The sequence below is a fragment of the Lynx canadensis genome, chromosome C1, assembly GCF_007474595.2.
Source record: "Lynx canadensis isolate LIC74 chromosome C1, mLynCan4.pri.v2, whole genome shotgun sequence".
NCBI lineage: Eukaryota > Metazoa > Chordata > Mammalia > Carnivora > Felidae > Lynx > Lynx canadensis.
In genome coordinates, this window is record NC_044310.1 from 165,946,897 (window position 1) to 165,961,877 (window position 14,981).

Here is a 14,981-nt window from a genome sequence, read left to right on the forward strand (position 1 = left end):
GTAGAAGCAGGTAGAATGAGATAACAAATGTGTGAATTAAGTGTGTATAGCACAGCCTCTAAAAGGAGATGAATAAATTTGAAGATAGCCCCAGGAAAGTTTTGTGTATTCAGTTGCAGTCCTGAGGTTTTCAGGAAATCCAAGTTTCAACAGGATTTTAAAGCCCCTGTTGAAACAACATATTTTTTTCTAACTATGCTAGAAAAAAGGGCTTTTCTATGACTACTGGTTGAACTCTTTAGAAAGAATTATGGATTTTGAAGTATATGAGAGTCTCCTTATAGAACTACCAGTGGGATTAATGTATGCCAGCTATCAAGTTAGTACCTTTAAATTGATGATGACTAGAATATGGCACATAAATCAATAGATTTTGAGTCCCTTGTGATCCCACTGTTTTTCCCTCTTAATTCAGGCCAGTGTTTTTTGCTAAGAATTTCCACTTCTTTTAAAAACAACCATTCTTAAACAAGGAAATTCCTATTTTAGAAGACTGCATATTATAGAAACTGTTATTCTAAAGATAGGAGTTGGAAATTCAGCCTTCTTGTATTTCGGAATTAACGACAGCCTCAGATTTTACAAATGTAGGTTATTAGATGTACAGAAATGGGGGGGAGGAGTTGTTTTTATTATTACATGTGTTTTGGGTTTTTTTTGGTAGCTGTACTGATATGTTTGACATATAATATTTCATAAGTTTAAGGTATACCTATTGATTTGATACACTTGTATATTACAAAATGATTACCACTGTAGCATCAGCTAACACCTCCATCATGTCACATAATTACCATTTCTTTTTAGTGGGAAAACATTTAAGATCTACTCTCTTAACTTTGAGGTATGAATACAATATTATCAAATATCACCAAACTGGTATATTTCCAGAACTTATTTGTTTTAAAACTGGAAGTTTTACTCTTTGAAAGCACTTCTCATCAAGGTATTCCTGGCTGAGAGAGTAATTTAAGTATTATTTTCAAGTCCAAATCATTTCTTACCTCGAAGAGAACTAGTCAGGACTTCTAAATCACCCTGTTTTATTTTGGCAGGATTTATAAAATGTTCTTTTTGAGTACCTGCTTTCGGAAATAATTACTGGATAGTTCTAAATGATTTGCATGAGAATTCATTGTACACAGAACTGTTAATATTCTTATCAGCCAGTGCAGAGTAAAACTTATTCCTTTTTCTTCATAGGAATTATAGAATAATTGTTTAAATATCGATATTTAAGAATTAATATCAATTTATTTTGTATCCTGTTTCTAAGTCTTTTCTGGTAGGAAATGCTAGAATTTCCACCCTGATTAATTACCATTACTGTATTTGTTTTGTGTATCGATATTTTGAAAGATTCCATTGTAAGGCTAACTTGTATTAGACTGTAATGTCATCTTTCCAGACAATGTCTATACATGAGTTAAAGTGCTAAGAAATGTATCATTTTGTATATTCTTTCTGGATGCATTTGATCTTTGTTTCTCACTTTTTCCCCCACCCAGTGCATTCTCTTTTGAAGTCTGCATTTAATAGCATAGCTATAGAGAAGGAGAAGCTTAAGCAAATAGTTTCGGAACAGGATCATAATAAAGGCCACAGCACGCAAGTGGCACGGCTCCGGCAGTCACTGTCTCAGGTAAACGAGGGTGTTTGTTTCACCGTCTTGACACATTCCCCACCCTGTAAGGCAAGGATAAGCGTGGAGGTGGTCCATCATGGATGGCATGTTCAATCGAAAATCCCCTAAGATGTTGCAGTTGCCTGATTAAATTTTTAAATTAAAGCTTAAATTAAACTTTTCTTGCAAAAAAAGTCAAGGTAAGAGCAAAAATCAACCAAACTTGCTTGTAAACATATAATTGCTATTTCAGCTGATTGAATACTTTTTGATGCTTCTCAGTGGCCATTGATAAGGCAGTCCCTGGTTTTAAAAGAAGAATCATGCATTTATACTTGGCTTACTCTTTTTAAAGTATGTTCTAGAATATATTCCATCCAGTGTTCAATAGAACAGAATCTACTAAATCTTCCACATTTACTATTTTTTCTCACTTACACTGCATCTTAATCTGTTGAAAATTACTGATTATTATTACCTTTTGTTTTCTTTTCTGATTTATACTTTTAGGATTTTCTTCCTATCTAACTTATACTCCCTGAAGCTAGACTCATATATTTCAAGACATATTGTGCATTATAAAATATATTATTTAATATATTCATTATATATTATTCAATATATATTATATTGATTAATACTAATCAAATCCTTATATATATCAAAGTTGATATTTCTGATAAAAATCCTTTAAAACTGTACGTAATGCTTTTTTACACTGAGCAATTCCTCTGAAATAATTTCTTCGTTCAGTCTATAACTGCACTTTTAAAACATCCTTTGAGATCTCAATGTTGTTATGTGATTTTTGTGTGAGAACTCAGTGTTTATATAAAATATTGTTCACTTCCTGGTGCCTTGGATCAGAGTGAAGGAGCAAGCAAATCCTGGGTAAGTGGTTTTCCATGTGGATCAGCTCCCGCTTGAATAGTTTCCCTCCGTCCCTGAAAATAGACTTGAACTGTCTCACCATGTTTTATGTACCTGAACCGTCAGCTAACTTTCAGTGTTAAGTTTCATGCTACTGTGTATTGTTACCTGGGCCACACTTTTGTTACCCGTAAAACACTGTCAGTTGAGGTGCATATTCTGCTTCCCGTGCAAAACTGGGGGACTCAGGAGCATGAGCATTCAAGCATTCAAAGCAGCAACTGTTGTGCCAGTCTGCGAAGGGGTTTCTTCATAAGCATATTTTAATGGTTTGCCTTGGGCTCCTTATGTCATGTATGTGTTGAATCCTCGGTCTGTGTTAATTGATCTTCTGAATCATTATTTTAAAGTATTACGAATCAGAAAGATCAAGCTAATGGTTAGGTAAATGTACAAATGTCATCCTGTAAACATGTAAAATATACTTTTATCCCCCTAAATGTTGCAATGTTTCCTTTAGATGTATTAAACGATAGAGGCTTAGTGGTACAAGCTTATGCTAAGAAAAACAAGAAAACGTATTTTTTCTTTCTTTGCACATTTTTTTAAAATTTTTAATTGTAATTACCTGGTGCTCACCACACGTGCACTGCTTAATCCCCATCACCTATTTCACACTTCCACCCCCCTGCCCTATTCATCACCCCTCTGGTAACCAACAGTTTGTTCTCTATAGTTAAGAGTCTGTTCCTTAGTTTGTCTCTCTCTCTCTCTCTTAGTTTCTTTCTTGTTTGTTTTGTTTCTTAAATCCCACATATGAGTGAAATTGTATAGTATTTGTCTTTCTCTGACTGACTTATTTCGTGTAACATTATACTCTGTAGTTCCATTCATGTTGTTGTAAATGCCAAGATTTCATTCTTTTTATGGCTGAATAATATTCCATTTGTGTGTGTGTGTGTGTGTGTGTGTGTGTGTGTGTGTATGCCACATCTTTTTGTCTATCAGTTGATGGAGACTTGCGTTGCTTCCATATCTTGGCTGTTGTAAATAATGCTGCTATAAACACAGGTGTGCATGTATTCCTTTGAGTTAGTGTTCTTGTATTCTTTGGGTAAATACCCAGTATATGACTGCTGGGTCATAAGGTAGTTCTATGTTTAACTTTTTGAGGAACCTCCATACTCTTTTCCACAGTGGCTGCACCAGTTTGCATTCCCACCAACAGTGTAAGAGGCATCCTGTTTCACCACATCCTCACCAACACCTGTTTGTTGTTCCTTGTGTTTTTATTTTAGCCACTCTGATGGGTGTAAGATGATATCTCATTGTAGTTTTTATTTGCATTTCCTTGATAATAAGTGATGATAAAGCATCTTTTCATGTGTCTGTTGGCTGTCTGTATGTCTTCTTTGGAGAAATGTCTATTCATGTCTTCTGCCCATTTTTAATTGGATTGTTTGTTTTTTGGGTGCTGAGTTAGGTGTATCAGTTCTTTATGTGTTTTGGATACTAACCCTTTATCAGATATGCCATTTGCAATTATCTTCTCCCATTCCATAGGTTGCCTTTGCCTTTTAGTTTTGTTGATTGTTTCAAAATGTATTTGTTTCTTGCTTGCTTGCTTTTTTTGTTGGCAAACCAGATAATGAGAAATAGAGATATGTTTTGGGGCATCAGATGAAGTTAGAAATGATGATAAAGAGAAATTTCTAAAGTGATTCATTTGTTCATTCATTTATTTGTTATATTTCATTTAATTGATGGTATATTAGGTATAGTGCAAGGTACGGAACACCAAGATGAAAGTAGCCCTGGCTATGTTCCCAGGAAGCTTATGATCTGGTTAGTGAGATAAGCAGTATTTACTAAGGAAACAGTTAAATGGACCATGTGATAATCCTTTCAGAGCAGCATATGGGTGGTGCAGATTTCCAGAGCTCTGGTTGTTCAGAAGAATGGGAGATCCCTGACTTCTAAGTAGAGCCACAGATCAGAAGGAACTGAGCCTTGAATGGGACCTAAATAGACAGCAACAGGGGCGCCTGGGTGGCGCAGTCGGTTAAGCGTCCGACTTCAGCCAGGTCACGATCTCGCGGTCCGTGAGTTCGAGCCCCGCGTCAGGCTCTGGGCTGATGGCTCAGAGCCTGGAGCCTGTTTCCAATTCTGTGTCTCCCTCTCTCTCTGCCCCTCCTCCGTTCATGCTCTGTCTCTCTCTGTCCCAAAAATAAATAAACGTTGAAAAAAAAATTTAAAAAAAAAAAAAAAAAAAAAAAAAAAAAAATAAATAGACAGCAACAGTTCACAAGGAAAGACCTGATGCTAACATGATAAAAGCAAAGTAAAGCAGAGTTACATCAATTGTATATTTCCTTCTCTTATCAAAACATAATTTACTTGCCTCTAAACTTAAAGCTAAAAGATTTTTGTTGGGTTGTTGTGGGGTTTTTGCTGTGGGTTTTTTTGGGGGGGGGTGGGGGCTGTTATATATTTATTTATTTATTCTATATATATTTTATGTATACATTTTTTTAACCAGAACACTCAATTTTATCCTCACAAAATGTAAAAATAATCTGGTACTATAAAGATAGTTTGTTATACCCTATTCTCTAGAGAATTCAGTGTTTCCAGTTGTGTGCCATCATAGCATTTTGACTGCGTTCACATTCTTGTGTCTGTCCGTACCCTCCCATTGGGCCAGCTGTACCCTCACTGGCCATCTGTACTCATCTCCCCTAAGGCTGGATGGACTGTCTTTTGGAACCAACCACAGATTTTGCTTAGGCATTTTAGCTTACTGACAGTTCACTCTTTTCTAGGGAATCACTATCCATGGCTAGACCAGTGGAGAGGTATCTGCAGAATGGGAGTTAATTCGTAGTGCCTGAAGCATGGGTTGCACAAGGACGAATTAATCTAGAAATAGCTAAGTAAGTGGGTGGGAACCAGCTCATCGAGGACCACACAGAGGAGTTTAGATTTATCTCATCACTGCTAGGGAGGCCTTAAAGAATTTTAACTAGTGAGTGATAATGCCAGAAATTGAAAATAATAGTGTGTATATCTGTATATTAGAAAGATTACTCTGGTACAGTATGGAGGATGGATGGAATTAGGGCAAAGCCAGTTGGACAGTCTTAAGGTATTTGAAGTACCAGGTTGGTAGAAGGAGGGGATGAGTTTCAAAGACTGGGGGGGGGGGGAGGGGGGAGGGGGTAGAATCAGCATGGCTGGTTATCAGCTGCATGTTAGAGAGAGACAAGGAGACAGAATCAAGACTTCTTGTGTAACAGAGTAGTGACGGTTCTTTTCCCTGAGATTGAGAATACAAGAGAAACTGATTTTTCAGGCATAAATAGTGAGTTTTGTGGAGACTGAGGTGTCTGTGGGCCATCCATCAGACAATCAGATATATAGATGTAGAGCTCAGGAGAAAGATCTGGTCTAGAAAGAAGGGTGTGGATACCCTGGTACATCGGTGAAGTTGCAGATACTGATAAATCAGAACAAAAGAGGGTCAGTGGTGCTGCCATATAGAACATTAATAGTTAAAGGACATTAAAAAAAAAAAAAAAAAAAGAGGATCCTCTGATGGAGACTCAGGGGAAGCAACCAAAGAATTTAGATGGTGTTGACCATTGAGATCAGAGGTAAAGGGCTTTAAGAATCTGATTTAGCAGTAAACAATATATGGACTGAAAGTCATCCTTGAACTTTGGTAGTTGTGGCAGCTTGTTCATGTCATGAAGGGAAGGAAGCAGAGGATGAAGATGGGGGGGAACAGTGAACTGATGGGGCCATCCTGGTTGACCAACTCTGTTTTCACTGCCCCTCTTTTAACATGGCACTCAGAATTGAACAAGATACTAAGTAGCATACATTGAGACAAGTGTTCTGAGTATGTCCTTATGTTAGCATAACTTCACATTATAGTGTGATTTTAGATGACCTGAAGACAGCTTTGATCCATATTCAAGTGTCATCAGTTAAACCCCTAGATATTTTTTTATGACCAGTTAAGTCTCTCCATAGGGAGGGAAGGAGAGAGAGACTGTTTAAATAACTTCTTAAATAGTCTAACATTTTTAAAGTATATTTTTTATTTGTCATAAGTCCTGTGTGATATATGTAAAAATTTCAAAATGCTGCTTTTCAATAAAGTTTTTAAGTATATCAACCTGGCAAATTCTATCATCTTTTTAGAAGGCACATAGCATATAAAATACATGAAATTAGCATTCTTTACTACCTGCTCAGCATAAATTGTTACCTGCCTTAGGCATGGAATAATTTGCAAGGCTGAACAGTATAATGAATTCCTCTTCCAAAGTGGTATTTCTTCCCTGATCTATGAGTACACAAAGGCATACATAATTCTGTTATTTTACCTCCATGAAACTTTAAAAGTAACTTTTACACCTGAGAAGCAGCACAGATGTTGGATTTCAGCCTGTGGGACAGGGCATTGTATATGGTCTCTCTCCCTTTATAAATGACTTTATTTCACACAGCTATAATTTCGCTATCATTCTATTTAATGTAGTATCCTGAACAACAAAATCAAACAGTATATAGGACTAAAGTAACTTCAGTACCCCAGGTTTACTATAATAATAAAATATTTGACTTCACTTGAGTCTATCCTTAATACATTACACTTTGACACTGTTACTAGTTTGATCTCTGGCCCCAGAATCTATGCACAGCTTATGTCAAACGTAGTGGGTGTTGGGTCCATTCAAATGTGAGTGGCAGAATATGACCCTTGTACTCCAGCTAGAATCACCATATTTCATTAAGTCAATATACCACAGATTATTAGATGCACCATCATTATGTGCATTACTAAAAAAGAAAAACAAAAACTTCGGTCAATTAAATTGACAGTGCTTCCGAGTTGTTAAATGTAGGGGGAAATGTGCATCTTAGAATCAATGAAACATGGTACGTATGGACAGGTAAGCAAAAAATTGGCTTAAGGCACATAGTATATGATTAAAATCCCAATTGTAGTATTTATCATCCTTCCTGTCTACAACAATTCACATACACAAAATAAATATTCCGGGGTATTTATTGAGATAAAACTTCCAAGAGTATTCCTGAATTCGAGTTCCCTGAGACTTGGCAAAATTTGTACGTGAAGATACTCTTCATAGAATTGTTTATATCTCTTTTTAGCTATCCAGTAAATGTAAATTGATGTAATTTTGGACATAATTTGGTAATATTTCTTAAAGCCTTAAAAAGATTTTATCTTTGACCCTTTGGCCTGTGGCTGAGGAAGTAATGCTGAATGTAGAAAACCATTATGCATATAAACATTCAGGGCAGCATTACTTATTCTAGTAAAAATCAGTAATACCATAAGTATCTAATAATAGAAAATGATCACAACCATTAAAGTCATATTTGTGAAGCGTTTGCAACATAAAATAAATGCTTATATGCAAAGAATGAGTGGCAGGCACAGACGTAAAGTATGCAACCATTAAATAATGTGGAAAATGTATGGGAAAAAGCTGGAAAGAAATATAGCGAGCTACCAACAGTTGGTTGATTGGGTAATAAGGTATGAATTTAAATATATATATATTTTACTTTTTGCATTTTCCAAATATACTGTAATAGCATGTACTAAAATTAAAAACACAAGGTAATTTAAAGAGATTCCCAGGATTTGGTTCTTGATAGCTCTAGCTTTGACAGTTCCTGTACCGATTTTCTCACTCCTTTTGAACTACTAGTTCTGCTTTTATCCAAAGGATTTAAGTCCCTGATGATTCCATCTTGCCATATGTTTCATATCCTTCTCCAGCCATCAGGCTTCCATGTTTCCTTCCCAGAACTCACAGTTCTGTTCAGTAAAATGTATATGCCAGAGTCTCACCCAGTTGAAGGTAATTCTTACCCACTGTCTGCCAGGGGATAATGGTAGTTAATAGTCAACTCAGTAGGGATTTGGACACTCCGTCAATTCTGGCTCAGGACTTCAAGATGGTCACTTCCTTTATAGATTGGGATGGAATGGTGTGTTTTTTGGATATATTCAGCTTGAACGTATGAAGGACATGAGGTCTGGGGAAATGAGAATACTTTATAGAGAGTTTTTGTGTAGTCCAAGCTCAGTAACCAAAACAAGTGGTGAGAATAAGCATACAACCTGCCTGGTGAAGAATCCAAGGACAGTTCCTATGCCTTGGGGTGCTTCCTCCCTGGTAGGCCTTTGGTCCCACGTGTCCCTGAGAGAGCAATGTTATCACTAACTAGTCTCCTTAGCTTTTCTTGCTCGTTGGCTGGTATGAGTAGCTGATGATCCACCTCCTTTTTCCTTGCTTCTGCCCTGTTCATGATCCTTGGGTACATTCTGAACGTTGTTTCTGCCATCATCTGGGCTCTTCTATGGTAGTTATCACTAATAGTGTCATTTCACTGAAAATACCTATATTCCTCAGTGTTCCCAAGATTTCCATGATACCATCACGGAGAAAATAGTTGAGTTTCAGGGTGGCCCTAAGCACTGCCAGAGAGCACTGCACCCCAAAGCTCATGGCACTCAGCTGTAGCAAACTTCAGAAACAGTCTGTGTGATCAAGGCAAAAGGAGGAGCTGCCCAGGGAAGATGTGCAGAAATGGACTGTTTCACGCTTAGCTAGCTGTCTGCCTGCTTCCACCTTCTGCCGCTGGGGCTGCCAGAGTTGGAAGAGTATTTTTGTTCATGCTTTCGGGGCTATATGACAACAACCTGCTTCTACCACTGCATATGTATTATTAATAAAAACTTTCCTTTTGAACTTTTAGGTCACCCCCTATGGATATTGTGGCTACAAGTTACCTTGCGTGCCTTCACACACACCTGTAGGCAGAATTACATTTAATGAACATTGGATGAGATAAGAGCTTAAGTGAGAATTTAACAAAATATCCAGAGCAAACAATAGTGCAAGTTGTGTTATAAATGGCAAGCCTGTATTGAAAACTCCTCCTCTGAGGAAAACCGTTATTTTCCCCTGCCATTGAATTTTGTGCTGTTGTGTTGTCCAGCAACAACAAAAGGTATCGTCACTTTGGAGAAACCCTCTGCAGAGATTTGTCTCAAACCATCAGGTCAAGACTATGATTCTGCAGTTAAAACCATCAAAGAGCCCATCACAAGCCTTCCTACTTACAAGACAGTAAAATATATCTGATTCCAAATATTTCAGTAAACAAGACAACTTTCGATATACTTGTGGGCAAAGATATAATGAAAGAACAAATAAGCATAGGTGAAGTGGTCACAAAGGATAGAAGTAATGAGGTTTGTTTTTTTATTTTGTTTTCAAATACCAAGTGTCAGAGACCTTGCTCTAGGAAAAATGATCCTGAGCACTTTTGCAGAATGTAAAGATGTTAGCACTCTTCCTTTAAAGTACATAGTTTATTTACTATAAAAGTGATCACGTTTTATCTAACTAACACATCCCTGTTTTAGGAACTAGACACATATTTCCTTCCATCTGTAAACGTAACAATTGTAAGATCTGTACCCACCTTTAATCCATCAATACTTGGCAGCCCACCAGGCCAGGTGTGTTATATTTTACACATATTTTACAAGCTGGTTATAAAGACTTTAAACAAAAGCCAAAAGCTGTAAGTGAACAATTTTCTCCTCAAAAAGCCAAAGTCAGGTTGAAGGGAGAGAGGAAAGGCTGTTCTATGCTCCATGGGCAGAGACTGTGTACCACTCAATGCAAGTCAAGTTCAGCCACTTTGTAATTTATCCTGGTTGTTTTAATGGATACAGAGTTAGAATTATATTATGTTTGTATATGTGTTGGTTTGCTACATCCATACACTCCATATGAAGAAAGCAGTAGTCTGTTCCCTGGGGAAGATGCCTTCACAAGTCTGACATTTATCTTCCACCTCGTAAGGCATCCACCTCCATCTTCTAATTGCTGATTTTAATGCGAAGCAAAGGAACTGGCCAGCATTTCGCCGGGCTTTGTTCTCCCATGCCCTGATCCTTGATGTAATTCCAGTTAGCTACATCAGTCTTATGTATATAGAACATGTTCCCATGCATTGATGTGATGACAGTACCTTTGTCCACAGGGCACCTGTAGGGAGACCATGCTTATGTAAAGCTATTCTCTTCCTGCCACACGTACTAAATTGTTGTGCCAGGTAGTGTTTTACTGATGCAGACTCTGGGTATGTTGAAAGTCGTGTGATGCTGATAACTTGGAGTTTGTTTCCTTCCGGTGATGTGTTCTTTATTATGCTTGTCAAGGTCTACACTGCTCAATGAAGGCACCTTTGGGTCTGTACATGAGTTAGTTCTTCCATACTGTCGTGTGCATGTGTTCCTAGGAAATGAAAATACAAGTATTTTTTTCACTGGAATAAAATATAATTCTATAAATTAAAGTCAGGTCATTGTTCCTTCCATTTCCAAATAATTTTTAGGATAACTATCTGGCTCTGAGACAAGTTCCAAATTTTAGAAACTAGAACAAAAAAAAAAAATGGAAAGAATCCATAGTTTTTATCCCAGGCTGTAAAACATAATATATATGTGGTGGTAGATTGGGCTTGGATGTAATGGGCCTGACTCTAAAGGGGAGATAATTCCATGAATCATTTTTTTTTTTTTATGAAATCTGTGAACTCTTTAACCCACTAACCTACTAAGCAGCAGTATTATTTTACCAAAAAAAAAAAAAAAATGAATACCTTAATTCTGAGCCATTCATTTCCTTCTTAACAGTAGGATCTGGCCTATGATGACTCCACAAATTATAGCTAAGAACATCCTAGACTTTGTTGTCTAATGTGTATTTGTGTGCTTGTTCTGCTTTATGCTTGCTTATTAACTTGAAATTACATGTGCAATTTTTGTTATTTTAAGGCACTCAACCAGAATGCTGAACTAAGAAGTCGGTTGAACAGAATACATTCAGAATCTATTATTTGTGATCAGGTTGTCAGTGTAAATATTATTCCTAGCCCTGATGAGGTAAGACTCATTTTTAATAGATGTCGAGTACTTATTTTATGGCATCTAATTCTACTGTATATTTGGGGGTGGGGGGTTCTTTTTTACAGTTCTTACAATGTTAAGATTCTCTGCATAAGTATTTGTGTTGTTGACAGTTCAGTGTTCTTTAGAGTGAGGAATGTCCATAAGCTCAATATCATTTCTTCTTGGTGATCAGTGTCTATTTTTTATTTATATCTATGTTCATCTGATGCTACTGAATATTTAGCTTGTATATCTACTCCAGCTTGTGAATTTCCTGTGTCTGTCGCAGTCTTCATTTGAAATGTTCATTATCATCAAATGACCCATGAAATGCTGGGGAAAAAACATTTTTAGCTGAGAGGGTGCTAAATGCAAGTTTTCTTAAGGTTTATTTTGAAAGCCCCATCTTAGGAAAGAAATCACCTAACCTTGCTAAAATAATACTAATGATGCTATTGCAGTTACTAAAAGTGATGATGATAATTAATAATTAGTTGCTAACAGAGGTCAAGTGAATGAATGCTTACTGTGCGGTAGGCATTGTGCTAACAACTTAACGTATGTTATTTCATTTGACACTCCCAATGACCTCTGAGGTGGGTGCTATTATTATTCCATTTTTCAGTAGAATTTTTGAGGTATTAGTAAAAGGATAGAAAAACATTCAGTATTTGGGCTAGACTTAGTATATAATTCTGTTTATAACCCTTTGTAAAATTATGATTTTATAACCATGAGACTTTATACTTTTCAACAGTAATATTAGAGCCTTATATACAGTAATATATGTAACAAGGTAAGGGTTTTAACTAATGTGAAGGTCATATTTACAGAAGCACATTTTACTAAACATCTATAGGTGCCAGGATTCTATCATCTAATTGCTTGGGATATGCCATCCCAAGACAGCTTCTCTTTTTTTAATGTTTATTTTTGTATTTTGAGAGGGAGAGAGAAAGAGTGAGAGTTAGTGGGGGGAGGAGCAGAGACACATACAGAGAGAATCCCAAGCCAGCTCCATGCTGTCAGCACAGAGCCCAACATGGGACTCGATCTCATGAACTGAGAGATCGTGACCTGAACTGAAACCAAGAGTTGGATGCTTACCCAACTGAGACACCCAGACACCCCAAGACAACTTCTTTTTGACTTAAATTTCCCACCCTATGTCCACTCACCTTCATGCTGATATCACATGATATCTGGTGATACTCACGCTTACTCACCTGCTCAGAATCCAAAATTATTTCCAAAACTTGATCATTCAAAAATTGTTAAATCTTAGTTTGAATCTTAGTCTTAGTTTGAATCTTTCCAACCTGAAATGTGTACTATTTTACATGCACACGCGCACGCACACACACACACACACACACAGTTTGACTTACTGAATAAAAATATAATTTGACATAGGTTTAATACTCTAGTCCTCTTATCTCATTGGTCAAAATCCATGATCAAATTGGAAAATGACTTACATATTCTGTATCAAAAATTAGTTTTATAGATTGTTTTCTTAGCATATCTAGAGGCTTCTACAAATATGTCTTGAGATTTAGTATACTGGTTAGAATATGGCTAGTAACAACAGATCTAAGTATATGAGAATGAACCTGTCTGCACAATCAAATCAGGGTATTGATAGGGGTTCAAGCTGTTAAACTCCACTTAATATCCATTGAGCATAGATCTGAAATCGAGTCACAGTACCAACACCTTTCAACTATGCCTTTCAGATTCTTTAGACATATTAGAAGGAAACTTATGCAACGGTCATTACTGAGTTGCAAGTGAAAATTACTTGTGGTCACCACTCTTTTAACATATGGTGTGAATTTCTCTAGAAATCTGGCCTGGCACATGATGGTCTAATTTCAACAAATAGCTTTTCTTTCAAGGGAAAAACAATGACAGCAAGTGCTTTTCTCCTCTGTAGGCTGGTGAACAAATCCATGTCAGTCTCCCCCTGTCGCAGCAGGTAGCCAACGAAAGCCGCCTGTCCATGTCAGAGTCTGTCTCCGAGTTCTTTGATGCCCAGGAGGTGCTGCTCTCTGCAAGTTCGTCAGAGAATGAGGTAAGGTTTTTTGATGTGTCAACTCCAACTGCTTCTGATAATGAGTTTGGGTTAAAGAAAGTAAGACTATGGGACTTTTTTTTTTTTTTTACATCATAATAAGATTCTCAAATTGTAGGAAAGCCAAAACATGTAAACTACATTGGCTCCCATTTACTTAATACTTTTGGGTGCTAACTTATTACTTACTAAATTGGATGAATAAAAGGAAAGAATCTAGCATTTATTCAGACGCTTCTATACAATTTGTATTTCAGGGTAAGCAAATAGTTGATGGCAATTGTTTTTGTAGAAGGAAACTAGTTAAATGTAGAAAGAATGAGAGAATTTGAATATCACCATTTATACACCTATGTGTGTGCACATACATACACACACACATCTTTGCCAGAGACATGAATTTGAGCTTCTTTATTATTATTATTATTTTAATGTTTAGTTATTATTGAGAGACAGAGAGAGAGACAGAGCATGAGCAGGGGAGGGGCAGAGAAAGAGGGAGACACAGAATCCAAAGCAGGCTCCAGGCTCTGAGCTGTCAGCACAGAGCCTGACACGGGGCTCAAACTCAGAAACTGCGAGATCATGACCTGAGCTGAAGTTGGACACTTAACTGACTGAGCCACCCAGACATCCCAGATTTGAGCTTCTTTAGAAGGAGAATGTCTAACATGAAAAAATGCTCAATATCGCTCATCATCAGGGCAATACAAATCAAAACCACACTGAGATACCACCTCACACCTGTCAGAGTGACTAAAATTAACAACTCAGACAACAACAGATGTTGGCGAGGATGTGGAGAAATGGGAACCCTCTTGCACTGTTGGTGGGAATGCAAACTGGTGCAGCCACTCTGGAAAACAGTGTGGAGGTTCCTCAAAAAATTAAAAATAGAATTACCTTATGACCTAGCAATTGCACTACTAGGAATTTATCCAAAGGATACAAGAGTGCTGATTCATAGGGGCACATGTAGCCCAATGTTTATGGCAGCACTACAACAATAGCCCAGTTATGGAAAGAGGCCACATGTCCATCAACTGATGAATGGATAAAGATGTGGTTTATATATACAATGGAATACTACTTGGCAATGAGAAAGAATAAAATCTTGCCATTTGCAACAACATGGATGAAACTGGAGGGTATTATGCTAAGTTAAGTCAGAGCAAGACAGATATCATATATTTTTATTCATATGTGGAATTTGAGAAACTTAACAGAAGACCATGGGAGAAGGGAAAGGGAAAAAAATAGTTTCAAACAGTGAGGGAGGCAAACCATAAGAGACTCTTAAATACAGAGGACAAACTGAGGGTTAATGGGGGGTGAGCAGGAGGGAGGGAAAAATGGGTGGGCTTTGAGGAGGGCACTTGGTTGGGAGGAACACTGAGTGT

The 14,981-nt window shown here is 37.1% G+C and overlaps 1 protein-coding gene across 10 annotated transcripts in view; it reads left to right on the top strand.

The window, feature by feature from the left end:
* Window positions 1–14,981, top strand: part of OSBPL6 (oxysterol binding protein like 6) — a 118,370-nt gene that overhangs the window by 81,298 nt on the left and 22,091 nt on the right. For 5 of the 10 annotated variants that reach the window (XM_030326167.2, XM_030326166.2, XM_030326172.2 and 2 more), the window contains 3 exons: window positions 1,509–1,642; window positions 11,394–11,501; window positions 13,444–13,581. In XM_030326167.2, coding sequence (XP_030182027.1) covers window positions 1,509–1,642; window positions 11,394–11,501; window positions 13,444–13,581 — 380 coding nt within the window. The remainder of the gene's footprint in view (window positions 1–1,508; window positions 1,643–11,393; window positions 11,502–13,443; window positions 13,582–14,981) is intronic. The other 5 variants (XM_030326174.2, XM_030326177.2, XM_030326168.2 and 2 more) reach the window with 4 other exon arrangements.